General features: G+C 49.3%; 1 protein-coding gene across 2 annotated transcripts; it reads left to right on the plus strand.

Annotated features, from left to right (window-relative positions):
- The first annotated feature begins 107 nt into the window (after positions 1-107).
- On the plus strand, positions 108-27,438 carry RHBDL1 (rhomboid like 1). Of its 2 annotated transcripts, none has more exons than XM_061599221.1 (8): positions 108-203; positions 9,051-9,218; positions 13,350-13,574; positions 14,062-14,210; positions 15,198-15,310; positions 17,568-17,668; positions 24,501-24,561; positions 25,131-27,438. In XM_061599221.1, exons 1-8 carry the CDS (start codon positions 165-167, stop codon positions 25,400-25,402), a joined length of 1,128 nt encoding a protein of 375 aa, XP_061455205.1. In that variant the 5' UTR covers positions 108-164; the 3' UTR covers positions 25,403-27,438. The 2 variants fall into 2 exon arrangements, with proteins under 2 accessions (XP_061455205.1, XP_061455207.1); XM_061599223.1 differs by having other exon boundaries at positions 9,051-9,209.
- The last annotated feature ends 155 nt before the right edge of the window (positions 27,439-27,593 follow it).

Consider the following 27,593-nt stretch of genomic DNA (forward strand, 5'->3'; position numbering starts at 1 on the left):
GCCCGGGCTGCTGCTCGAGCGCCTTCCCGGTGGGGAAAAAGCAGGGAAGGGAGGCGACGCCGCCGCCGCTGCCGCCGCCGCCGCCGCTGCCGCCTCGGGTCCGCGCCGGCGGTGTCCCTGCGCCCTCCCGCTCCTCTTCCTCCGCCGTCGAGCCCAGCAGGTATATGGATAGAAGCTCGTTGCTGCAGCTCATCCAGGAGCAGGTGAGCGAGCGAGCGAGCGGGGCTGGCGGGCGGGCTGGCTAGGCAAGGCGCCGTCTCCACGGCAGCTTCGCTTCCAAGAGGGTCCCTTCGGCATCCTGGCTGGGGAAGCGGTGAGGGTGGAAGGAGCGGCGGCAGCGGCGGCAGCAGAAGCGGGAACTCTTTTTTCTGGCGGGGGGGAGGTGGGCCAGCAGGTGGCTGAGATGCCCCCGCGCCCCTGGAAAGCAGCGCCTCCCCCTTCGGGTCGGTGGGCACGGTGCCAGCGCGGCCGCTTGCCTTGGCGTCGCCTGGGCCGGACCACGTGTGGCGGTGCTAGCCACCGGCTACCCCGGCTTCGGGTTCTCCAGTAGGTTTGAAGAGTCTGGAAGGCATTTGTGGGAGGAGGTGGACGGCGGCAGGGGCCCCTGCAGCTGTTGATGGGTTATTTTAGGGTGGGCTTACAAGGGATCTGCCAGGATATAGATTGGGGTGCAGGGGAAGGGGGAAGGGTCATGGACTAGGCGTTGCCCCAGCTTGTCCGTCAGGAGGGTGTCTTCCTGTTGGCCGTTTGTTCCTGCCTTTTTGCTCAATGCTTTGGAGGTCACCTAACCCCAGTGGAGACTGGTGGCTCCGATGTCAGTGGGGCAGTGGAATCCGCTCCTGAACTTTCAAGGTGCTGTCCAAGGTGCTATCAGCAGCATTGTGAAAACCTGGGCTAAAAAACTAAAACCCGGGGTGGATTCCACTGACTTCGGAGCCACCAGTCTCCACTGCAAAACGTGGAAACTCCAGCTCTGCCCGTGGGGCATGCCTACCCTTTATTCTGAATGCAAGGCCAGGTTTCACAGGTTCATCCGCCACTGCTGGTGGGCAGCTCAGAGGACCCTAGTGAAGGGGAGAATCCTTGCTGTCACCTTTCCTCATACCTACTTGGGTACGTCTAGCTAGTCTAGAGGTCTGTCTGAAGCCAATGAGAAGCTGTGAGTTGGAAGAACGGATGGGTTTTTTAAAAAAAAATATTTATGTGTTTATGTGTTATTGCATATTTATTCCATCTTTTCTCCAAAGAGGTCAAGGTGGCATATATCATTATTTTCCCCCTCTCCCCTGTTTCCTCGCAACAACCCTGTGAGGCAGGGTAGGCTGAGAGACAGCGACAGGACCTTGGGCATCCAGTGAGCTTCATGACTGAGTGGGGGCTTTGAACTCCACATCCCAGGCAGATACTCTAACCACTATGCCACACTGTCACTGCCATGGTTGAAGCCCTGGTCTTCAGACAGCATGCCCAGGGGGAGGCACAAAAATGTGTTTGCATCATGAAACTAGCCATGTACACACCACACATTTAAAATACATCCCCCCCCCAAAAAAAAGAATCCTGGGTACTGTACTTTGTTAAGAGTGCTGGGAATTGCAGCTCTGTGAAGAGTAAACTACAGTTCCAGTGGTTCTGTAAAGGGGATGTGCTTTTGACATGTGGTGTGGACGCAGCCACTAGATGTAGATGCCTCACTGCTGGAATCAGGCCACTGAGTTGCAGGGGAGCTGCTGCCGTCTTGAGTACCACTTGGGAGTGGGGAGCCTTCTCTTCCGATGGCTTTGCAAGGGGCTGGAAAACCCCTTCGTAAACTCTTGCCTGTGGAGCAGCTGAAATTGTCGTGCAGGAGGGCGGGTTGATTATTAGTTGGGGTTCTGGTGAGGCTCTGGTGCCGCGATTGTGATTAGCTGCCCCTCCAGTTCTGTCGGTGGCCTCTTGGGCCCCCACGAACCTCGGTGGCATATTTTGTTTGGTCAAAATGACAATTTGTTTGGCCGGCTGTGAAGAATCCCTTCATAAGAACAGCCAGATTAGCTGTTGTTTCTGAACTGAGCGCTGGCATTGCGTGCTGGCTAAAAAAGCACAAGTGAGCCCTTGCTTCAAATTGCACCTTGGCTATGAATTCACCGAGTGGGCCTCAGAGCTGCTTTGCCGTCAGTCTTGGCCCCGTTCCATTAGCAATATGGGGATATTTATATCAGCCTGCTTTACAGGGCCATTGTAAAGATTACAGAGAGAATGTATGTGACCTGCTTGAGCACTATAGTAATATTATTATGGGACTAGGTTCCATCTCAGCACGAACAAGTGGCTTGTGCCTTAACATGAAGTGTCGAGGCCAGGGGCACACGGTTACTGCTTCTGGGCCCCAGATTCTATGTTGTATTATGACCCAGAACACATGTGAGTCACAATGTTTGTGAGGTCTGGACAAAGGGATGTCACATATTGCCCAATTCAACTTGATCTGAAGGGTGAACCCTGGGAGATTTAGGTCCTGGGAGATTTTAGTGGCTGTCCTGGATTTTAGATGGGGTTCTCTCCCAGCACTATATAGAGATGCTGGGGATTGAATTTGGGGCTTTAAGCATACAAGGCAGATGCTCAGTCGCTGAGCTGTAGAAATGGAGCATCGTGCAGAGGCACGTTGACGCCGGGGATGTATGTTTTCAGGACCCACCCTATTCCTGTCCCTGTAATTTGTTTTAATTGTTTTCAGTCTTGAATTTTAAACGGTTGTAACCCGCCCTGGACCCTGCTGGTGAAGGGGAGGTGATGCCCATACATGACCACTCAGAGCAGACCATAGTGTGTTAGACGGACCAATGGTCTGACTCGCTCTAAGGCGGCTTCCTCTGGCTGGCAGCATCTCTGCAGGGGTTTCTAGCAAGGATCTGGGCAACGTGCCTGTGAATTGTGGTGCCAAGACACGCGTAGCTAGCCGTGTAACTTCTGTGCAAGTTTCCTCTGTCTTTCCCATGCCTGTTCCTTGACGAGGCGGCGTTTGTGCTGGGGGCGAGCAGGAGAGGAACAAGCAGCTGGCTACAGTCGGGGCAGCTGACTAGCTTGATAATGTGCTGACCTAAATAAGCCACACAAACGGAGTCTCACATTCCCCCAGTGACCTCCCGAAGGAGAGGTGAAAAGTGGCTTTAATTGTTGGCGTGCTGGAATGGACTCGGTGTTCTGGTGGCACCTGCAAGATCGCCGGAAGACCCTGGAGCCTGGTCACTTCTAAGCAAGGAGTTTCAGGTGTGCTGACAGACATGCAGTTCACTGACCGTTTGGCTACAGTGAAGGCTATCGCTCCCAAGTCCTTCAATGTGCTATTTCCGGCTATAATGCAAGGGTGGGCAACTTTTGTCAGCCCGGGGGCCAGATTCCCATCCGGACAACCTTCTGGGGGCCACATAGCAGTGGTGGGTGGAGCTGGAGGCAAAAGTGGGTGGAGCAATGAATATACATTTTACCTTTGTACAGCAGGGTAGTTTCTGCATATGCTTGTGCACCCTTGCTCATGCACTGAACATCAGGAAAAGCGTCCTAACTGTTAGAGCCATATGACAATGGAACCAATTACCTAGAGGTAGTGGGCTTTCCAACCCTGGAGGCATTCAAGAGGCAGCTGGACAGCCATCTGTCGGGAATGCTTTGATTTGGATTCCTGCATTGAGCAGGGGGTTGGACTTGATGGCCTTATTGGCCCCTTCCAACTTTTCTATGATTCTCCATCCTCCGTAGGAGCAAGCAAGAGGCATGATCGGAGGTCAAGGGCGTATTCCAGGTGGACGAAAACGCTCAAGAAAGGTGCAAAGGAAGGCCAGTGAGGGGTGTGGACTGGGGAAAAGGAGTGTGGTTTTGAGTGGCTGTGGCCTCGGGAGAGTTCCGGAGGCCAGACAGAGAGGCATTTGGCCCCCGAGCATGAGATTCCTTTCCCGTGCTGTAATGTGTTATCTTTCCAATACTCCAGATCCGCTTTCTCAGTTGGATGAGACGTTTCCAAAGTGGCTAACAATCACATCATAAAAACCAAACCGTTTTCCACAAGATGGCATGAAGTGGAGCGGCAAGATTGGAATAGCAGCCGTTGCAGGGAACTTAAAAGCAAAACAAACCCTAAACGTGTAAATGCAGAATTAATGAAACAGCACGCGGTGGGTAAAACAGCAGCTTTAAGACCAGGTTAAAAAAAGAAGTTGTTATACTGAGTTGAGTAAATACAGTAACACAGAAATGCTTGGGTAAATAGAGATCGGGTGATGCTCTCCAAGTGCTGAAACACGGCCGTGGAGATGATAATGGACTGGATGAGGGCCGACACTGCATCCTGGAGGTGATGTGGACCGGTGATTTCTGGGTCTGAGAATTGGGTGCGAGGCTGGTTCTGGATGGGGGTACACTCCCCCGCAAGTCCATAGTCTGGGGGTATTCCTAGAAACTATTTTTGTCTAGCCTTTGACCAACAGCAGTGATTTGTTCATTGTGTTGTCAGATTGAGACTATGTCTTGATAATCAGAATGAGGTATTTTAACAGGTGATTCATTCTCACCTGCCCTGAGGCCATGGGATGGTGGCTGAGGATTGGAACCCTATAATTAAAGAGGGTGCCCATCAGACAGCCTTGGGGCGACATTCTGTGTGGAGAGACAGTGCAGTGTATTGGTTAGAGCATTGGACTAGGACCTGGGAGACCAGGGTTCAAATGCCGACACAGCCATGAAGGTTGTTGGGTGACCTTGGGCTGGTCACAGTCTCTCAGCCTAACCTGATAGAGGGAGCAGAGCCATATATGCCACCTGCTCTGTGGAGGAAAGATGGGATGCAAATGTAATAAATAGATAAGTAAATAAAATTCTATAAACAGGACACCACCGTAAATGGGGTGCCATCACCAAGAAGACCCTCTCCCCTTAACCTTCAAAGGTGGGACACTGGGATAAATCTAATGAAGACCTTAATTCTTGGCAGGCAGGAGTACATATTCATCATACTTGTTGAGTCCTTCAGCAATGAACCAGAGGGTGGAGATCACCTGTGATGCTAGCTGGGAGGTCTTAAGGGGCAGTTCTCCATCTCAGACCCACAGAAAAATCCTGTGCATGCCTGCTCAGATGTCTCCTTAAGTTCAATGGGCTTTACTCCCAGGTAAGTTTGCATAGGATTGCAGCTGCAATCCTATACACACTTAACTGAGATTGTCCCATGGAACTCAGTGGGGTTGCTCTGAAGAATATATGTATAGCAGGGGGGGAAACCTTTTTGGACAGTGGGCCAAATCTTTATCCCCCCCCCCCCATCTCCACGAGCCAACTTTGACAGGTGGACAGGACCATCCACCTTTCAGCCATCTGTCAATCACCGGGAGGTGGGAGAAGAGTTTCAACGCTTGCTCGGCTGGTTGTCAGGGTTTGGAAGTGCAGGTCACATAGGCGTAGGACACGTGGGCACGGCTTGCCCCAAACGGCCACATCTTTCTAGCCCTCAATAACCGTGCATTTGGCATAGTTATAGTTTGGGCACTCTTGCATGCAGCTAGACCCTTGCTGTCTTTCAGAAGCAAGACTTTTTATTTTTAGCTGGGAGACAGGCGTGGGGGCGGGTGAGCGAGGGCAGAGGGCACCTCTGCAGCTCACACCTGAATACGTTTCTCTCAGTATGCATTGCTCTTTCCTGCCTCCCACAAGCATTCCTGCCCATTCCTCAGTGGTGTTGCCAGCTTCTTCTCTCTGCTGCGCCTTTTCTTCCCGGAGGAATAACATGACAAAAGGCAATGTGATAGGCGTAGAATAATTTTGTTTTGCTAGTTCTGCCGCATGCATGAAACCTTGAGCACTTGAGTGCCCTGGGCAATGCGGTTAACTTTTCAGGGCACTTCTCTCTTTCCCTCTCTGGCAAACTTTCCACCTTGGGTTTTTTTGTGGTGGCCCTCAAATGCAAAGATATATCACTGAACACCAAAGTCAGGATCATTCAGATCATGGTATTCCCGATCTCTATGTTTGGATGTGAAAGTTGGACCGTGAAAAAAGCAGATAAGAGAAAAACCAACTCATTTGAAATGTGGTGCTGGAGGAGAGCTTTGCGCATACCAAGGACTGCGAAAAAAGCAACTGGGTGTTAGAACAAATTAAACCAGAACTATCACTAGAAGCTAAATTGATGAAACTGAGGTTATCATACTTTGGACACATCATGGGATGATTCCCTAGAAAAGACAATAATGCTGGGAAAAACAGAAGGGAGTAGAAAAAGAGGAAGGCCAAACAAGAGATGGATTGATTCCGTAAAGGAAGCCACAGACCTGAACTTACAAGATCTGAACAGGGTGGTTCATGACAGATGCTCTTGGAGGTCGCTGATTCATAGGGTTGCCATGTCGTAATCGACTTGAAGGCACATAACAACAACAATATGAAAGCCGTCTTAATCATCTATAACAGGGGTACTATTTTCAGCCTGAGAGCCGCATTCCCACCTGGTCAACCTTCGGAGGGCCACATGGCAGTGGTGGCTGGGGCCAGAGGCAAAAGTGGGCAGAGCAATGCAGGGAAATGTCACATTTGTACAATCAGTTACTTTCTGCACACACTCGCACGCACCCCTCTCTGTCCTCCATCCGGGCAAGCAGGTGCCATGACCAGAGTTCAAGAACACCTCCCAGCCAGGAGAAAACGTTCAAGGAGGATATGAAGCCAGGCCCATGAGGGGCGTGGCCTGGCAGTAAGGGGCATGGCCTAAGGAGAGTCCTGATGTGGCCTTTTTAATGATTTATTTTGACTTTCATCTCCTGCTTTTTCCTGCAAAGACCTTGTGATGACATCCCTGCTCTGCCCTTTTCCCATTTTATCCTCCCAACAACCCTGTTGAGAAGGTGGCTGGTCCAAGGTCACCTAGTGAGCTTCATGGCTGAGTGGGATTTGAACTCGGCTCTACCAGGTCATAGTCCAACACTCTAACCGTTGCACTACCCTGGCTCTTGATGAACTTCCTTCATCAGATGCTGAACTGGAACTGACAAAACCAAAGCTGAAAAGTCTGTTAAAAGCTGGCCAAGAGTGGACACATCTTAAAGTTATTAAAAAGAGAGTAATGGTATAGGTTATGTAGAACATTTCTGATGTGCAAAGGAACCATCGTCTCTGTTTAGCCCCTGATTAATACAGTCAAATTTCTGTATGAACTCCTGTTCAACCATCTCACATTCCATGCATCTAGACGGCTAACTTTCTTAAGAACCCTGTCTTTGAGGTCAGATATATTATGGCATAAGCTTTTGTGGAACTGAGCCCACTTCACCAGATGTGTACAGAAATATATTTATTGTTTCCAATCTCTCTGTGGTTTAGCAGTTCTCCACGTTACTGAAGATGGCCATAAAAGAATAAAATGGATCTTTCCAGACACAAAAATAGCTGCGCATCTCAGGATGGATTAGTGACGTTGATGAGCAGAAAATACCTTTGTAAAGGTTACAGTGCCCCCAGATGCTTTCTGTTGTATCTTCACAGTGTCCTATGTGACAGAAGGCAGTCCTCTGTTTGAAGGGCTGTGCTGTCCAAGTCCAGTTTAAAAGATTTTTTAAAAAAACGCTAAGAAAGGGAGAACAGGAGGGACCTTGAAGATCTGAGTGCCTGGACTGCAAACTGAGCAGGCCCACAGGACACCTGGTCACAGTCTTCTCTACTATGGGGAAGCGTCTGGTGTTACCATTTAAGTTATACTCATTGGGTTGTATTCAACTATATCTTGAAAGAGAGGCCACTTACAAAAACACGCACACCGGCCATCTCAAAACGCAAGAAAACCCCTTTGCCCTATCCATGGGAATCTCAAAATTTTCTCTCCCGTTTGATAATTTTCAAATCCAATTTATTTTCTCATTAAGTGATGGAGAACAGTTGAAACCAACGCAAGGGAAATGAAGAGCTTACGTCTTTGGCTTATTATTGCAACAGCAGGCACCCTTTTGCTGTTTTTAATGTCTGGGATGGAAGATTGGATGCTCTCTCTCTCTCTCTCTCTCTCTCTCTCTCTCTCTCTGTGTGTGTGTGTGTGTGTGTGAATCCAAGTTCTATATCAGTCTCCAAAATTCCTTCCCTCCCCAGCCAAATTATGCAGATTAGCCATTGTGATTATATTTGTGTTGAATAATTGATTCATTTGGTTACAGATCACAGTTGAGGACACAGTGGTGTGTTTTTTAAGGGCCGGGAGTGCGCTGAGGCATTTCTGTTTATTTTTGTGCATCCTTAAGATCTCTCTCACACACACACCCCAGTTATTGGTGCCATCTCTTGTTTCCTTTTCCCTGTGGGATAATTGTTTCCTCTGTTTACAGAACTGGGCAAGGGGGCTATACAGAATGATGTCCCTATTTCTGTGCTGTCCAGTTGTTCTCCTAATTAGCTTCCCAGTTCTGGATTCCAAGACTGCACCAATCCTAGGCTTGACAGTGTCAGGCAATCTTTACGGTCAGCTTGGTGTAGCTCTTAAGAGTGTCGGACTCAGACCTGGAAGCCCAGGGTTCAAATCCTCACTCAGCCATGAAGCTTGCTGGGTGACCTTGGAGCCAGTCACAGTCTCTCAGCCTAACCTACCTCACAGGGTTGGTGTGGAAATACAATGGGGAGGGGGGAGAGCCATGGATGCCGCCTTAAGCTCCTTAGAGAATTTTTTTTTTTTAAAGGACTAGGAACGTGAGGTTGTTGCTAACGTTAACCACACGTGAACAATGTCAAGGCCCTGGATTCTTTATCCAACACCAAATTCCATACTTGCACAGAATAAACTGCCCGCCTGAGATGGATCGCCACTCTTGATTTTGTTTTAATTTATTATTAAATTTATATCCTGTCTTTCCTCCCAGAAGGAGCCTGGGGCAGCAGATAAGAAGACATAAAACACTGAAAACATCATTTAAAAAAAAAGTCTTTAAAACTAAACATCTTTACAAACAAAACATCTTTTAAAAACATTCCAATACAGTGGATGCATTCTTAATTTTAAGCTTATTCGTTGTGGCTAATACCCAATACCCATTCTCCGACAGCTTGATCCTGAAAACACCGGTTTCATTGGCGTGGAGACTTTTGCCAGCTTGGTACACAGCCATGAGCTGCCTCTGGACCCTGCAAAACTGGAGATGCTGGTGGCATTGGCACAGAGCAACGACGAGGGACAGATCTGCTATCAGGAGCTGGTAGACCTGGTCAGTGGCGTGAGTACCAGCAGCCACCGCTGTGGCTTTACCAGGACTGGGGACAGGGATACTGCAGCGCTTCCCACCTCCTGTTGATCCAGAACAGCTCTGCTAAACTGATGCTGCTCTCCTGTCCGTATGGTCGTAGTATCTGGAAAGATGAATCTACAAGAGGCAATGTGGTGTAGTGGTTAGAGATGGCCAACCTGTGGCCCTCCAGATACTGTTGGACTCCCATCAGCCCCAGCCAGCACGGCCAGTGGACTTGGGGATTATGGGAGTTGTAGTCTAGCAACCAACGGAGGGCTGTGGGTTGGGGCCGTAACTCAGTGGCAGAGCATCTGCTTTGCGTACAGAAGGTCCCAGGTTCAATCTCCAATAGCATCTCCAGGTTGGGCTGGGAGAGATCTCTGTGTGAAACTCTGGACAGCCACTGCCAGTCAGTGTTGACAAAACTGAGCTCAGTGGACCAGTGGTCTGACCAGCTGCCTCCAATCGTGAATAAGAGTATCTGACCTGGACAGGGAAGAACTTAGTTCAGATTCCCAGTGGGCCCATGAGGGTCATTGGGTGACCTCAAGCCAGCCATTATATGTCAGTCTAACCTACCTCAGAGGGTTGTTGTGTGGTTCAAATGGGCGAGTAGGGTGACCCAGGATGCCACTCTAAGCTCCTTTGAGGAAGTGTGGAAAAACAATGGATCCAACAAATAATCTCAGCTATTTATTCTATGCATTCTGCTTTTCCAGCTTGTGTCACTCAAAGGTCTGGTTCAGACATAACCCTAGCTCCCTGAGAACCATGGTTTGCAAATTGGAAGCCAACATGGTTTTCAAATCCTCCAATCCCTTCTTTCCACTCTAGTATGATTTCCTCACTCCCCTTCCCTGTCTGCCTTTACCAGGAGTGCAAAACGTTTTGCTGAAAGCCAGTAAGATTTTCCAGAAGCCGTACAGAGGAGGTTGCCTCTCCCAACCTCTGCAGCGACCCAGCAGATAGTCACTAGGCCCAGTGTTTTAGATACCAGGGGCTACCAGGCACCAGGATTCTTGCACCCGCTGGGCCTCGCTGTGGTTTATGCCGGCTAGTGCTAACCAGAGTTGACATAAGCCACGGTTTGAAACCATGGTTTGCAGCTGTCGAACAAACCCTGGTTAAGAGGTAACATGCAGGTAGGTGTAAGTTGCCAAGCGGAGATGTTGCAGGGAAGTCTGATGCTTCTCTTGAATGGAATTTGGCAGATTGCTGTGGGTGGCGAAGCTGCTTCTTGAAAAGGAATATAAAAAGGTCTGCCCTTAAACTGCCTGGCATTTAAAGAAATCAATACATTTCTGTTCCAAACGACTTGTTCTTGGGGGTTCTTTGTTCCTTATTTTATTGTGTTGGTAAAGATCATAGTCAGTCACCAAACAATGGCAAAACTTTTTAAAAATTACAAGCCATACTACTACTAATAAAAAAAATTGGGAACATGTCAAACTTGTTATAACCCTACTTTCAAGGCAATTGAAAAAGAGGAGGGTGAAAAGCAAGGGTTGAAATTGGCTTCTAGGGTTACAGTACAGCGGCCTTGCCTGACCCGGTACATACGAACAGAGGCAGCTGCCTTATACTGAGCCAGAGCATTGGTCCATCTAGCTCAGTATTGTCTACACTGACTGGCAGCAGCTCCCCAGAGTTTCAGGCAGAGAGTTTCTCCCAGACGTATCTGGAGATGCTGGGGATTGAACCTGGGACCTTGTGCATGCAAAACAGATGCTCTCCAACTGAGCTACACCCCTGCCCCTATATACCCACCCTGTGTTTTGGACTACAGCTCTAATCAGTCCCAGGCCTTACCTGTCTTCTGGGACTTCGAAGCGCAGCACGGGGCTGTTTAAACACCCTTTGCAAGCAGTCCCGCACCACTCCTTAAACCTCGGAAAACCAGAGGTTTCAAGAGCAGCGCAGAGCTATTTGGGAAAGCGCTTTCAGGCGGCCCCGCACTGCTTGCTGCGCCTCCAGCTTTTGGGGGTTAAAAGGGCAGCGCTGAGAGGGAGAATGGAACGGAAACCGCTTCTCCCTCCTTGAGCAAGGCACTCTCCAGCAACGGAAGAACGGGGAGGTTATTTTAAGCTTCTATGGCCCTTTGAAGCCCTGCCCTCCCGCGCCCCACACCTGATGTCATGTATGACCCTGTGTGTAGGACAGGTGGGTGTGGCTTCCCCCAAATGGTCTTGCAGGCCAAACAGGCGAGGGCTGGTGGAGGCCTCCCCACCCCCTCTATAGGGAAAGGACTCATTGGGGAGAGAGACCAGTCACGTTTGTAGAAGGCTTGGACAGGGAAGGAGGGGGGGATCCGATTAAAGGGGTAACATCTTTCTTTCCCCCCAGTGCTTTGTTGAAAATGTTTAGTCTCCACCAGCTATCCGTTTCTGAATACTTAATACTGAGTAGTTTTCTCCTTAATTGGCTCAGCTGAGTGCCAGAACGGTCCAGCAAAGAGGAAACATTAGTAGGCAAGCCCTGTCTTCGCCATGTGCTCTGCAATTCAAGTTCCGAATGCAGCAAATCTTCCTGAGCAAGGCCTTTTGGTGCTCTCGTAAAAGCATCCGGAAAGGGCAGGGTGAGCTTGCCCTTGAGAAGTGGGGGAGTCCGGGGGAGGCGGAAGGGAGGGGGAGAGTTCAGGTCCTGCAGTGCCCCCCACTGGCAAAACCTGGAGAATCCTTCCCTCCAGCCAGTCTGCCCACTAGGCCGTAGCTCAGTGGTCGAGCATCTGTTTTGTGTGTAGAAGGCTTCAGGTTCAATCGCCTGTCCAAGTAGGGCCGGGAAACAGTCCCTGTGAAACCCTGGTGAGCAGCTGCCCATCAGTGTTGACAATACTGAGCTAGATTGGACCAACAGTATAAGGGAGGTTCCTGCGTTGCTATCTGGAAAGCAGGAGTGGAGATCTTGGCCTTTATAAGAGTCAGTGTCCCCTGGCTCAAATCTCTCCTGGGCTATGAACTTGCAAGGCAAGACTTCCTCTCTCTCTCTCTCAGCCCCCGTATCTCCAACATAAGCGGACGGATCTACCTGCCACGGTTGTTTGTAAGACTGTTTTCAACGGTTGCTCCTTGTCTCTCACAGCACTCCCTTGGAAGTATTTAAGTGTTTAACATATGGTTTTAATTGTATATTGATTGTTTGTCTGTTGTGAACCGCCCAGAGAGCTTCGGCTATGGGGCGGTATATAAATTTAATTAATAATAATAATAATAATATTTGTGACACTGAGCCATTTGCAAGGCTGAGTCAGCAGCTGAGTGGAAATGCTCAGCAGTGCTGATAAAAGGCCACGCTACAGAGCACTGGGCAGAAGGAGGGTGTCTGAGAAACGGTGCGCGTCAGAAGAGAGGCCCTTTCTCTTTTCCTCTGCAGAGCTGAGATCTTCCTTTCTGTTGTGAAGCTATTCTCATCAAACAAATAAATGGATGATATTAATCTGTTCTGCAGTCCCCTCTCCCCGTCGCCTAACAAGCTCTTCCAAAGGGGCATGGGGCAAGCTTTGAATGTTGCTTCCGCAATGGCAAACCCAGGCTGAGCCTTAGGCCACATCTGCACTGTGCATTTAAAGCAGTAGCATACGCTTTCAACAGTCATGCCCCCCCCCAAACAATCCTAGGAACTGTAGTTTGTGAAGAGTGCTGAGAGTTGCTAGCAATGGAGACTGTTGGCTCCAGTGTCAGTGGGGCAGTGAATCCTCACCGGGTTTTAATCCGAGCTTTCAAGGACCTGCCCCAAGGTGCTGAAACCTTTTTCCAAAACAAGTTCAGCGCCTTGGGGCAGCTCCTTGAAAGTTCGGACTAAAGCCTGGAGCAGATTCACTGCCCCACTGACATCAGAGCCACCAGTGTGCTGGTGGTTCTTCACAGCACACACACCCCATTACAGGGTCCTTGTTGCTGAGGGCCATGCCAGCCACTATCAAGAGAGAGAGAGGAACGGGCTTCAGCACCTTGGACATCTTCTTGAAAGTTCAGCCTAAAAACCAGAGCGGATTCTTCTGCCCCACTGACACGGAGCCACAGGTCTCCAACGGTTTTTAGAAGACTCTGTCCACGGAGCGACACTTTCCAGAGGGGTTTCAGGGTCAATCCCTTGTTGTATGACGCGGGCCTCTCTTTGCAGATCAGCAGCAAGCGGTCGAGCAGCTTCAAGCGAGCCATAGCCAATGGGCAGAGGGCGCTTCCCCACGATGGGCTACTGGACGAGACCGGCCTGGGCTTCTACAAGCGCTTTCTGCGCTATGTGGCATACGAGATCCTGCCCTGCGAGATGGACCGGCGGTGGTATTTTTACCAGCACCGCACCTGCCCTCCGCCGGTCTTCATGGCTGTCGTCACGCTGACCCAGGTGTGCGGAGAGGTGACCTGCTCTTCTCCTAAGGGCCAGTTTAGGGCAGCCTGTTCTAAGGGAAAGAGGCGGCCTGTGGTTAATTCTTTAAAAACAGAGGGGCTAGTTCTTGACCTGTCCTGGCTGTTTCCATCCTAACCTTCTAGGCCTTATCTCTAGGAAACTGCTTTAAGGTATTTCCAGCTATTCCCTTGATATCCATGAGAGCCAGAAACATAGGAAGGGAGAAATGTTATTCAACTGTTTTGGCTTACTGAGATTTCATGAGGTGTTGCCTCCCCCTCTCCGCTCCATTCTTGCAATTATATATTTGCAACCATGAGGACCAGAAACTTGCCTTTTTAAAAAAAGAAGCAGCATCATTCTGTGACCAGTACCACATTCTGTAGCTTTTCTGGTCGTCTAGACACAGCCTGGACTAGCACCCACTCAGATGCAATAGTAGACAATCCTAAATAACTTTCACTCCCCCTCCCACTTTTCTTAGATCATCGTTTTCCTTTGCTATGGGGCTCGGCTGAACAAGTGGGTGTTGCAGACATACCATCCTGAGTACATGAAGAGTCCCCTTGTGTACCACCCGGGACACCGAGCCCGTGCCTGGAGGTTCCTCACATACATGTTCATGCATGTGGGGTAAGTCTGTGGCTTGTCTCCCAACCTTTCCCTCATTGCAGTGGTGGCTGGTGCCCTTTGGGACTGGCAGGGCGGAAGGTAGGGAGCCCAACAGGAGGCAGAGCCAGAGCCAATGATAGGCAGAGCCTACAAATGCTAGTTTTGCCCCCGTCCTCCTCCTCCCTGCTGAGTCTTACAAGGGCAACATTGAGACTGAGGAGGTGGAAACTGCCAGCCAGTGCCACGCCATGGACTGGTTTTAAGTAAGGGGGGGCTGGCTGAGGGCAGTGCCCTATTTGCCCTAATGTATCTTTCTCCACTGTCTCATTGCTCACAGTAGATCAGGGGTTGGGGACCTTGGGCCCAGGGGCCAACTGCAGCCCTCCAGGTTTCTTTATTTGGCCTTTGTGGTGCGCTCCAGGCCACATCCTCTCTGCAGCTGCGTCCTTTACCAACCCTACTTTGCACCCTCCTTGAGTGTTTTTGCCTGTCTTTGGACTCTTGATTATGCCTCTCACTTGTCAGGACAGAGAACAGAGGAGTGTGAGCCTGTGCAAAAGCAGCTTACCAAAAAAGATAAAACGTACATTCTCTGCTCTGCCGTCTTTTGCCTCTGGCCCCGCTTGCCGCTGGCTCGCGGCCCCTGAAATGTAGCCCAGAAGGGAATGTGGCCCTTGAGCAGAAAAACGTTCCCCGCGCCTGCTTTAAAGGTTCTCTCGATGAGAGATGCGGAGTGAGCAAGCGGACTCTGTATTGCTCCACTGTGCTTACCGATGGGGGCGGTGTGTGGCGGAAGCCAGCAGGCTGCCTCATAATGATTGCAGGTAGGAGATTCCTCCTGGTTCTGAAGGCAGAACTTCAGAGGCTTTGAGGAGGGGCGATGCCCCAAGTTTCTAGCTCTCATGAGTTCCAACCCTTCCGTTTGAAGGCAAGGTGTGCCCAAAGGTTGTCTGTCCTGTCCTGGAGTTCTTGTGTGCTGGCCTCACCGCCTCCCATGTGTCTTTCTAGGTTAGAACAGCTGGGATTCAACGCCCTCTTGCAGCTGATGATCGGGGTGCCCCTCGAGATGGTCCACGGCATCCTCCGCATCAGCTTTCTCTACCTCGCAGGAGTTCTGGCAGGTGAGTGGACAAGCCTGGAATGCCACGGCACGTTTGCTGCTCTCCACCCTTCTCTCAGCCTCGCTGTAGGACATGCTGAATTTGTTAGCTTTTAGGCCAGAGGCTGGGAACATGTTCCAGCCTGAGGGCCACATTCCCTTCCAGGCAACCTTCCAAGGGCTGCGTGCCGCTGATAATCGGGGACAGAGGCAAAAGTGGGTGGAGGGAAAATGTGGGTTTTACCTTTGTGCAGCAGACTAGTTTTGACACACACCCCTCTCTGGCCTCCAGCCAGGCAAGCGACAGGCGATGGTCTGAAGGCACATGAAGCCAGCACCCTGCTGAACCTAAGCAGGGTCAGGTATGGTCAGTGCCTGGATCTCGGTGACAGCAGTGGTGTTGGTGGCTCCATGTCAGTGGGGCAATGGAATCCGTTCAGGGTTTTAGTCTGAACTTTCAAGGAGCTGTCCAAGGTCTAAACCTTGGAGCACATTCTACTGCCCTACTGGCATGGGGCTGTCAGCCACTGCCGAGTCAGTCATGGCTTCCCCCAATGAATCCTGGGAACTGTAGTTTGTTAAGGGTGCAGAGAATTGTTAGGAGACCCCCTGTTCCTGTCCCAGAGCTATAGTTCCCTGGGAAGAGGGATTGACTGTCAAACCACTCCGGGAATTGCAGCTCTGGGAGGGGAATCGGGGTCTCCTAACCACTCTCAGCACCCTTTACAGACTATAGTTCCTAGGATTCTTTGCTGTGGTGTGTATGCAACCATTGTAAGGTCAGACACTAAAGAGGGGAGCAGCCCTGCACGGCCTCCATTTTTCCTGGGGAAGAAGAGAGAAGCCTCTCCTTTCTGAATCGGAGGGGGGATAGCTTTACAGAGCACTGGCAGATGTGTTCATTCCTTCCCCAGTTGTGCAGGTTGTCAGGGAGCATCTGAGCCTCCAGATGTTGTTGGACCACAACTCCCATCAGCCTCAGCCAGCATTGCCAATGGTCAGGAAAGATGGAATTGTGGTCCAACAACATCTGGAGGCAAACTGGTTGGGAAAGGCTGTTCCAGAGGGAGAATGGTCACATGTGCTTCCATCTTCTTTTTTAATGGCACATATCATTGCTGGTCTTTATTGATCACATTTCATTTGGGCCCTTCTGTCTCCTTTACCTCTGTGGCCCCGAGGTTCAATCTGTGGGGCTTCTAATTTCTGCTTTGCCTCCTGCAAAATCTAGGCTGCCTCTGGTGGCTTAAGACCTCTTCCCTACCCCCCCTTTCCTGCATTGTCACACATTGGCTGTGCCGGAGAGCTCCGCGCAGTGACCGTCGTGGAGCAGCCCAGGACGTCTGGGGGAAGGAGAGGCATCAGACCCTAAAAATTATGGTGCTTTGGAAGGCCTCTGGCTGGCTGCCACGAGGAGTGGGTTTTGCTGAGCCCCCGGGCAATTAGAGCAGCTGCTGGAATTACTCACCCACTGATGTCTTTTTTGGAGGGGGGGAAGAGAGAGCGAAACGGAGGGTGAACAATTCCTCATCACGTTGTCGCCTCTCCTCTCCCAAGCCGCTGTCTCAGCAAAGTAGATCTGGGAAGAGAGAGGGAGGGAAGCAGAATCTACTGGGCTGCACCAGCTAGGCTCCTGGAAGGGTGTTTCACAGCTTCTTAAGGCCTATCTAGTCCATTCGGGCGCATGGGGCACTGCCCCACCAAACTCAGCCTGCCCCCAGCCAGCCGTCACCTGCCTACCTTCCTCCTTAGGGGGTGGCCCTGCCTGTCCCTTTCCTCTTGCTTAGTCTCAGTGTTGCCCCTTGTGGAACTCAGCAGAGAAGAGAATGGGGGCGAAAGTAGAAGGAGTGGCTCTGCCTGTCATTGGCTCTGGCGCCACCTACTGTTGGCCTCCCTGCCTCCCGCCCCACTGGCAACATGGAACCCGCCTGAAATTGCTTAAGCATGTCTGGCCATCGTTTTATCTCTCTCTGCCTGCCTTTGCCAACTTGGTGGTGTCCAATTGTTTTAGACTACAACTCCCTTCATCCCCAGCCAGTGTGGCCAAGGGATGATGGGAGTTGTAGTCTGATGGGCATCATGTTGGTTACCCTGCTTTTGATATTGGAAGGGTCCAGAGGAGAGTTTCATACAGAAGAAGGCAGCCTTTCAAGAAGAGCTGGAGAACATCTTGATCCAGGCAACATTTTCCCAGGCACCCCAATGTGTGTTAAGTTACCAATGCAAGGAAAGTCCTTTATCTAGCCCTCGTTCTCCTTCTCTCCCTTGCTTTCCTGCAGGTTCTCTGACTGTCTCCATCACAGACATGAGAGCACCTTTGGTTGGAGGGTCAGGGGGCGTCTACGCTCTCTGCTCTGCTCACCTAGCCAACGTTGTCATGGTGAGTGCATTAGGACCGGAATGGGGAGGCGGACTCCGGCTCTGCCCCTTGACTGGCGCAGATGGCCATTGATAAGGTGCTTCCATGGTTGTTTATACAAGTGAGACCTGCAACAAAATGTTGCAGTACAAAGTGGCTTGATTTCAGGATTCTAGCAACCCAGCTGGCCCCTTTCCAGGATTCTCCATTCCATTCCCACCTCCTTTCTCTCCCAGGTTTTCTTTTTGTTGGCACTCTGTGGTCACTGAACATGTTCGGTCATCACTGAGCTGGTTTCATGGGTTTCTCCCCAACCCTTCTGTGGTTTCTTTGCTCAATTTATTTTTGTATTTCTGCAAATTTGAGGTTTTCCCAAGCCTGTCAGTACCCTCCTCGTGTGCATCAATGGTGCCACTTTGACTACATAAAAGTCAGTTGCTTAAAAGAGCACTCTGGCCAACGAATGGGGCCAGGTGCTTGCCTTGCTGTGTCGTTCTTCCTGGGAAGCAGGGTGTGCAGCCCCACAGTGGCTGTTGGAGGTCAAAGCGTACATGAACATAAGAACATAAGAACATAAGAAGAGCCTGCTGGATCAGGCCAGTGGCCCATCTAGTCCAGCATCCTGTTCTCACAGTGGCCAACCAGGTGCCTGGGGGAAGCCCGCAAGCAGGACCCGAGTGCAAGAACACTCTCCCCTCCTGAGGCTTCCGGCAACTGGTTTTCAGAAGCATGCTGCCTCTGACTAGGGTGGCACAGCACAGCCATCACGGCTAGTAGCCATGGATAGCCCTGTCCTCCATGAATTTGTCTAATCTTCTTTTAAAGCCATCCAGGCTGGTGGCCATTACTGCATCTTGTGGGAGCAAATTCCATAGTTTAACTATGCGCTGAGTAAAGAAGTCCTTCCTTTTGTCTGTCCTGAATCTTCCAACATTCAGCTTCTTTGAATGTCCACGAGTTCTAGTATTATGAGAGAGGGAGAAGAACTTTTCTCTATCCACTTTCTCAATGCCATGCATAATTTTATACACTTCTATCATGTCTCCTCTGACCCGCCTTTTCTCTAAACTAAAAAGCCCCAAATGCTGCAACCTTTCCTCGTAAGGGAGTCGCTCCATCCCCTTGATCATTCTGGTTGCCCTCTTCTGAACCTTTTCCAACTCTATAATATCCTTTTTGAGATGAGGCGACCGGAACTGTACACAGTATTCCAAATGCGGCCGCACCATAGATTTATACAACGGCATTATGATATCGGCTGTTTTATTTTCAATACCTTTCCTAATTATCGCTAGCATGGAATTTGCCTTTTTCACAGCTGCCGCACACTGGGTCGACATTTTCATCGTGCTGTCCACTACAACCCCGAGGTCTCTCTCCTGGTTGGTCACCGCCAGTTCAGACCCCATGAGCGTATATGTGAAATTCAGATTTTTTGCTCCAATATGCATAATTTTACACTTGTTTATATTGAATTGCATTTGCCATTTTTCCGCCCATTCACTCAGTTTGGAGAGGTCTTTTTGGAGCTCTTCGCAATCCCTTTTTGTTTTAACAACCCTGAACAATTTAGTGTCGTCAGCAAACTTGGCCACTTCACTGCTCACTCCTAATTCTAGGTCATTAATGAACAAGTTGAAAAGTACAAGTCCCAATACCAATCCTTGAGGGACTCCACTTTCTACAGCCCTCCATTGGGAGAACTGTCCGTTGATTCCTACTCTCTGCTTTATTTTATTTTTATTTATTTATTTATTTAATTTGTATACCGCTTTATACTTGAAAAGAAGCCTCTAAGCGGTTTACAATGTTGCAAAAAATAAAAAATAAAAAAAAATTATCCATTTTGGACGATTTGAAAAGAAACCATCGTAAACATTAACATCTTAAATATTAACATTAAACATCATAAAAATTGAATTACACACTTAAGACAATACCAAACATGTTTTTAAAAAGTCTTAAACATCAATATAACCTGAAATGACTAATATAATAAATCACAATCACTGCTAACAAATTACAACACAAAGGTATCAGGAAGACAAACAACCCCATCTGCCAAACAAACGAGCGTGTGTGTACAGGTCGCAGCATCACTCCCACTTCTGCTGCTACCACCACAACGTACACTCTCACCAAAAGGTGGGGCAATGCTACACACTCCCCACCCTTGGAGCTCCCTCCTCTCACCAGGGAGCACCCACAATGATTCCACCCACCCACAATATCCACAACCGGGGGTAGCACCGCCATCCTAAAGACAATGCACAAAGTGATCTGCAGTAGCACAAGTTGTATGTCCATGGACTGGGATCTGAAGATGCATTGTGTTGAAACCATCCAGCGACTATACTTTCCTTCTCCACCAGTAAGCTGGGGCACTCCATTAATGCCTTAGAGGCCAGAATCGTGTGCTCAAACTGAGAGCCGCAGTATGAGAACCCTTTTGCTCTCGCTCTTCAGCTCATGCCCTTGCCAGGCACGAGTTTAAACAGGTACCACATTCCACAACCGTTGAGTCACTTTTGCTATATGAAGTCTTTCTGCTTCTTAACCAATTCCTTATCCACAAGAGGACCTCTCCTCTTATTCCATGACTGCTAAGCTTCCTCAGAAGCCTTTGGTGAGGTACCTTGTCAAACGCTTTTTGAAAGTCTAAGTACACTATGTCCACTGGATCACCTCTATCTATATGCTTGTTGACACTCTCAAAGAATTCTAATAGGTTACTGAGACAGGACTTTCCCTTGCAGAAGCCATGCTGGCTCTGCTTCAGCAAGGCTTGTTCTTCTATGTGCTTAGTTAATCTAGCTTTAATAATACTTTCTACCAGTTTTCCAGGGACAGAAGTTAAGCTAACTGGCCTGTAATTTCCGGGATCCCCTCTGGATCCCTTTTTGAAGATTGGCGTTACATTTGCCACTTTCCAGTCCTCAGGCACGGAGGAGGACCCAAGGGACAAGTTACATATTTTAGTTAGCAGATCAGCAATTTCACCTTTGAGTTCTTTGAGAACTCTTGGGTGGATGCCATCCGGGCCCGGTGATTTGTCAGTTTTTATATTGTCCATTAAGCTTAGAACTTCCTCTCTCGTTACCACTATTTGTCTTAGTTCCTCAGAATCCCTTCCTGCAAATGTTAGTTCAGGTTCAGGGATCTGCCCTATATCTTCCACTGTGAAGACAGATGCAAAGAATTCATTTAGCTTCTCTGCAATCTCCTTATCGTTCTTTAGTACACCTTTGACTCCCTTATCATCCAAGGGTCCAATTGTCTCCCTAGATGGTCTCCTGCTTTGAATGTATTTATAGAATTTTTTGTTGTTGGTTTTTATGTTCTTAGCAATGTGCTCCTCAAATTCTTTTTTAGCATCCCTTATTGTCTTCTTGCATTTCTTTTGCCAGAGTTTGTGTTCTTTTTTATTTTCTTCATTCGGACAAGACTTCCATTTTCTGAAGGAAGACTTTTTGCCTCTAAGAGCTTCCTTGACTTTGCTCGTTAACCATGCTGGCATCTTCTTGGCCCTGGCGGTACCTTTTCTGATCTGCGGTATGCACTCCAGTTGAGCTTCTAATATAGTGTTTTTAAACAACTTCCAAGCATTTTCGAGTGATGTGACCCTCTGGACTTTGTTTTTCAGCTTTCTTTTTACCAATCCCCTCATTTTTGTGAAGTTTCCTCTTTTGAAGTCAAATGTGACCGTGTTGGATTTTCTTGGCAATTGGCCAGTTACATGTATGTTTAATTTAATAGCACTGTGGTCACTGCTCCCAATCGGTTCAACAACACTTACATCTCGCACCAGGTCCCGGTCCCCACTGAGGATTAAGTCCAGGGTTGCCGTCCCTCTGGTCGGTTCCATGACCAACTGGTCTAGGGAATAGTCATTTAGAATATCTAGAAACTTTGCTTCTTTGTCATGACTGGAACACATATGCGGCCAGTCTATGTCCGGGTAGTTGAAGTCACCCATTACTACCACGTTTCCTAGTTTGGATGCTTCCTCAATTTCATATCTCATCTCAAGGTCTCCCTGAGCATTTTGATCAGGGGGACGATAGATCGTTCCCAGTATTAAGTCCCTCCTGGGGCACAGTATCACCACCCACAACGATTCTGTGAAGGAGTCTGCCTCTTTGGGGGTTTCGAGCTTGCTGGATTCAATGCCTTCTTTCACGTATAGAGCGACTCCGCCACCAATACGTCCTTCCCTGTCCTTCCGATATAGTTTATATCCAGGGATAACCGTATCCCACTGGTTTTCTCCATTCCACCAGGTCTCGGTTATGCTCACTATATCAATGCTCTCCTCTAAGACCAAGCACTCCAGTTCTCCCATCTTGGTTCGCAGGCTCCTAGCATTAGCGTACAGGCACTTGTACACTTGTACAGGCACATGCCTTTAGCAGTGCAATTTCAGGGCAAAGCAAATCAGACAGTTGCAGGTGAAGTTTAATGATCACCCTGGAGAATTATGGACCTCAATAATTCATGGACCGCCTCTCCCCATCTGAACTAACCTGCACCCCTTGTTTGTGTGCCCCCTCCACAGGAGGCTTGGAGGGTGGCAACAGGAGAACGGGCCTTTTCAGTGGTGGCCCCCCCACCAGCTGTGGAATGCTCTCCCCAAGGAAGCACACTTGGCACATTCTTTGTCCATCTTTAGGTGCCAGGCAAAGACCTTCCTTTTCACCCAGGCCTTTGGCCTTTGATGTGTGGCATAGCAGTTATTCTTTTTTGTATTTGATGGGTTTGAACGTTTTTCTTGACAATTACATGTCTCTGTCTGGTTGTTAATGTATTGATGAGTTTTAGATTTTATTGATGGTTTTATCCAATTTTAATGTAAGTCGCTTTGGGTCACTACGGTGAGAAAAGCGACTAATAAATGTAATAAATTATCATCATCATCCCTGGTTTGAAAGCGCCTGCATTAGCAAATATTAATGGAGGTGATACTGTTTAACCTTTCATTAAATGTAGATGGCCACTGTGAGAACAGGGTGCTGGAGGCCACTGATCCGATCCAGTAGGCTCTTCTTATGTCCTGAAGTGTGCAATTTCATTTAATCCACCTGTGGTTAATTTTTGTTCAATAGAGATGGATTGATTCCATAAAGGAAGCCACAGACCTGAACTTACAACATCTGAACAGGGTGGTTTATGACAGATGCTCTTGGAGGTCACTGATTCATAGGGTCGCCATAAGTCGTAATCGACTTGAAGGCACATAACAACAACAAAGGTGGGTGGATCAGGCCCATGGTACACGGGGAAAGGGAGTAACCTTTAGGAACATAGGCAGCTGCCTTATACTGAGCTAGACCATTGGTCCCTCTAGTATTGTCTGCACTGACTGGCAGGAGCTCATCAGGGTTTCAGGCAAGGAATCTCTCCCAGCCTGACCTGGAGACACCAGGGATTGAACCAGGGCCCTTCTGCATGCAAAGCAGATGCTCTGCCACTGAGCTATATTCCTTTGTATCTCCCACTCCCACCCCTGTCCTGACAAGAATCCCATCCACTCAACTCTTCCACTGACACCGAGAGCAGTGACCTTCTTGCAGCAGACAGCTGTGGAGGGAAGTGTTTTTCATCAGGGCTAAAGTGCTGGAGTGTGGTGAGAGTTAAATCCCACCTTCCCTTGCACTGGGATTGCACTCCTGATTCCCTTCGCCTCCATCGCTGCTGCTGTTGAATAAAGGCAATTTCAGCCCAGTGGCGGCTGGCAGCTCCATGGCAGTGGGGCAGTGGAATCCACGCTGGGCTTTAGCTGGAACTTTCAAGGAGGTGTCCAAGGTGCTAAAACAGTGGGTTCAGAACCTCGGACAGCTCCTTGAAAGTTTGGGCTACAATCTGGAGCAGATTCCACTAGTCCACTGACATGGTGCAACCAGCTGCCACTGCTTCAGACACATTCACTGTGGTCACGCATTTAACATAACACTGCCGTTAGATTTTATATGTCTAATAATCTCTGTCGGGTGGAATCGCTTCAATTGCTGGGCAGAGTTGGCCCACGTTACAGCTTACTGGTTAATCCAGCCTTGCATTGCCCAGATATGGAGTCCAGATCCTCATCTGTGTTTGGTCATATTCTGAAACACTGGAGGGTGCAGGGGAAGATCCAAAAGGAAATAGTCTGTGGCAGCAAAATACTACTACTACTACTACTACTACTACTACTACTACTACTAATAATAATAATAATAATATACAGAGTCAAAAAGCACCTTCATGACCAACTAGGATGCAGGCTCTTTGTCATATGAAAAATGGCTACATTTTGGACGAGCCCAACAACAGTGTCTCCATTTTCATTCTTGGGGGATCCAGGAGGTTAAAAGGGAAAGGGGTGTGAGGAGAAGATTATAGGTGGGGACCAAATGATCTGTCAGTATTGGTTCCCTCAGTATCTCATTTTTCCAGTCTTAAATTCAGTTTTCCACATTTGCTGCAATTTAGTAAGAAAATTATCCAGCCTTTCAGTGAGAATTTCCGCCGTTAAACACATTTTTGTATGCAGTTTTGACTAATGTACACATTTTTTTGCAAGCAATTTCTCCTAATGCCTTTTTGACTGTTATTTTCACTCATGCATTCATTTTATGCGCACTCTCCCCTCACCTGTGCATTTTTGCAAACATTCCTTAGTTGGAGAGCTGCATCACAAAATTCAAAAAGTGTGAATTTCAAGGATGGCTGTGTTTCAGAAAGTGCGAGCTTGATAGATTTGGCTCTTAATGCAGACCGAATCAAATTTCTCCCCCGTCCCTAGTTACAGGTGGGTGGTGGAACCTATGTGTGTCTCTATGGCTAACAGAACAACTCCTGTCCTTTTCCTCCATAGAACTGGGCAGGGATGCGTTGCCCATACAAGCTGCTCCGGATGGTGTTGGCTCTGGTGTGCAGTGAGTGTATATTTCTGTCTCTTCATTGAGGGCTTTCACACTTCATTTAGGTGAGAGGGGCAATTGCAGGAGTGCCACAGAGCCAGTGTGGTTCGAGTGCTGAACTAGGAGCTGGGAGACCAGGGTTCAAACCTCCACTCTGCCATGAAGTTCACTGAGTGATCTTGGGCTAGTTTCTTTCTTTCTTTCTTTCTTGGAGTCTAACAGGGCTGTTGTGAGGATCAAATGGGGAGAAGGACAACTCTGTATGCCACTTTGAGCTCTTTGAAGGAAAAGTGGAGTATCAGTTAGGGCTGTGCAACCACTCCGGCCAAACTCTGGATCCTGAACCAAATTGGGCCAATTTGAGTTGACTTGGGATTCAGCTGGAATGGGTTGAGGCAGCCCCAGAGTGCCTCAATCGGGGGGCAGTTGGGTGGCCGGGTTGGACAGATGCCTACATCTCCTACATCTCCTCCCTCCTCCTGGCCGCATGTTTAATTAAACACGGTGGAAGGCTTAGAACCTTGAGGCTCAAGCCATTTGTGTGTGTGTGTGTCTCTCTCTCTGTATTCTCCTTCCCCTTGCAGTGAGTTCTGAGGTGGGCCGAGCTGTATGGCTGCGCTTCTCTCCTCCCTTACCTTCCTCGGGTCCTCAGCCCAGCTTCATGGCCCACCTGGCAGGGGCGATTGTGGGCATCAGCATGGGCCTGACCATCCTCCGCAGCTACGAGGAGAACCTGCAGGATCAGTGCGGCTGGTGGGTGGTGCTCCTCTCCTACGCCACCTTCTTGGTTTTTGCCGTCTTCTGGAACATCTTCGCCTACGACCTTCTAGGGGCACAGATCCCACCTCCTCCGTAGCGGGTCTGACCCTTCGGTCCCAGTTCTCTCTGCAACACCCGCCCAGGAAGTGCCAAAAATTGCAGAGGACACCGAGGGGAGAGAGAGAGAGGGAAGGGGGCTGGCGCGCAGGAGCCCAGAGATCACGCTGCGTGTCCGAAACGATGTTTCAGCCAGATGCCAAAAATTTTTAAAAGGACTCGTGCTAGGCTCCCACGGAGAGAGTCCGGAAGGCAATGCGCGGTCACTCTGCGACCCAGGAATGAACGAACCACCACTCCCTTCTCCGAAAATCCCCATACCTGCAGAATGGATGATCCGCTCCAAAAGACAACAAGAGAGATCCTTTAGCAATTGTGTTCTCAGAGACTCCCTTAGAGGCATGAGGGTTGATGTGTTGGGGGGAGGGTGGATTGATGCCTCTTTATCCTATGCTATCCTTGTAAGGCTTTTGGAGTTTTGTGTTTGCCTGACAGTTCCCCCCTCCGCCAAGTGGCGGTCAGGCCCAGACCTGCGTAACATCTGGGGTGGAGCTGCATCAATGCTTTGAGACCGTTCCTTTTGCTCTCGAGCGGTCTCTGTGGTTGGGCTTGTTTGCTCGTTCGCATGTTAACCACTTCCTGTTCCGTGCTTCCCAGCTTTGGAATGGTTACCATGGGCAACTTCGGTCGCATCCGTGTGTTTTAATTTGTTACAGGAGAGGGGCTGGAATGCCTGAAGTGCCCCCTTTCATTGGCCTGGAAGGCCTTCTACCTAATTCTTAACGTACGTTGGAGATTTGTCTGGTTTGGGATTCTTCTGAACGGAGGGCAGAAAAGATGGTACCTGCACCCTCCTCCTGCCGCTCCGTGGTAGGGGACATGCTTTGCATGCAAAAGATCTCAGTTTCAATCCCAAAGATGACCCTGTCTGACACCCTGGAGAGCCGCTGCCAATCAGTGTAGGCTGTATTGATCTAGATGGACCAATGGTCTGACTCGGTATTATAAAGCAGCGTGCTATCTTGCTGTGTGTGAGAGTAAGCAAGAACATGCCCCCCCACACACACACACACAAACGCACATGGTGTGCAGATGCGTGGGCATCAAATTTTTTAAGGAAAAGATCAAGGGCCAAACCCGCTTCGTTTCTGTTAAGTGTGTTTACTCATATGCTCGAGAATCTCTGTCCTTAAATGCAGAGATCTCCGAAAATTAAAGTGGGTTTCAGATGGCTTCCTTCCCTGCGTCTCTCTGCTCCCTTGTACAAGTCTTGCCAAGGTGCCCATCATAACCCCCTATTTGATCCTGATGGAACTGTGACTGAGCAATCAGTCCTGTGTAGGCCCAAACATTTTGTGTTTCCAGAAGCTGGTTTCTAGAGCGGGTTGGTCTAGATCAGGGACAGCCAACTTCTGGGTTCTCAGGAGTGTGTGTGTGAGAGAGGGGAGACTTCTGTCCTTCAGGTAGTGGTTGGGAAGCAGCTCCTTGGAAGTGTCTTTTGCCATGCAAAAGGGTCTCCTTAATGGGTGGTTTGGCTCTAAAACAGCACATGCACCTGGTGGGTGGGGAGGGAAGGTAGCTGAAGAGTTCTCTTGAAATCCCAAAGAGAGAGTGAGCGCCTAAGCCGTCTTGCATCACAACTCTGAAAGGTAATTTTAGTTTTCTTCAAAGAGCACCAAGGGTCTTGCTTTCAAACACTGGGAGGCCCCATGGGGACTAGATAAAATTGCTCCAGGAAGCCAGATCCACCCTCCAGCTGGCCAGTTAACTCAGCTTTGGCCCGGATGGATCTTCTGATCCCCTCCAAGGGCTCTTGGCAGTGCTCAGTTGTGCTAGGGACTGTGAAGCGGTGCTCCAGGGCAGGCAAGAGCAGAGTCCTTCCCCTTCTGTCCAGGCTGAGATGGAACCTCCCCAGTTACGTGTCATGTCTGCTAAGGGAGCTGCTGGGGACACAATACAACTGGAAAAATCCAGTTGGGATGGGCTTGATGAAAACCTTTGGTGGAGCCCCACCAAAGACGCCTCAAGACCAGCTCTGCTGTCCATCTGCTACGGTCCAGAAGGGTTCCTAGGTGTGCATTTTCACTCTCTAGCTGGCTTCAAAACGTGCCTTCTCGCCCCGTCGCAAGGGCCAACCTTTTAGGAAGTGCAAAGTGCTGGCTTGTTCTTGTTTTTGCACCGTGGGACCATCCAGAACTTGTTTCAGCAGGAGCTCTCTGGAACATGACCTG

The sequence above is a fragment of the Rhineura floridana genome, chromosome 17 (assembly GCF_030035675.1).
Source record: "Rhineura floridana isolate rRhiFlo1 chromosome 17, rRhiFlo1.hap2, whole genome shotgun sequence".
NCBI lineage: Eukaryota > Metazoa > Chordata > Lepidosauria > Squamata > Rhineuridae > Rhineura > Rhineura floridana.

Bases quoted from the DNA above. Each gene is read 5' to 3' on its own strand.
- RHBDL1 (XM_061599221.1), top strand. From the start codon at position 165: ATGGATAGAAGCTCGTTGCTGCAGCTCATCCAGGAGCAG. The intron at 13,575-14,061 runs GTGTGCGGAGAG...CACTTTTCTTAG, and splicing joins CTGTCGTCACGCTGACCCAG to ATCATCGTTTTCCTTTGCTA. The intron at 24,562-25,130 runs GTGAGTGTATAT...TTCCCCTTGCAG, and splicing joins GGTGTTGGCTCTGGTGTGCA to TGAGTTCTGAGGTGGGCCGA.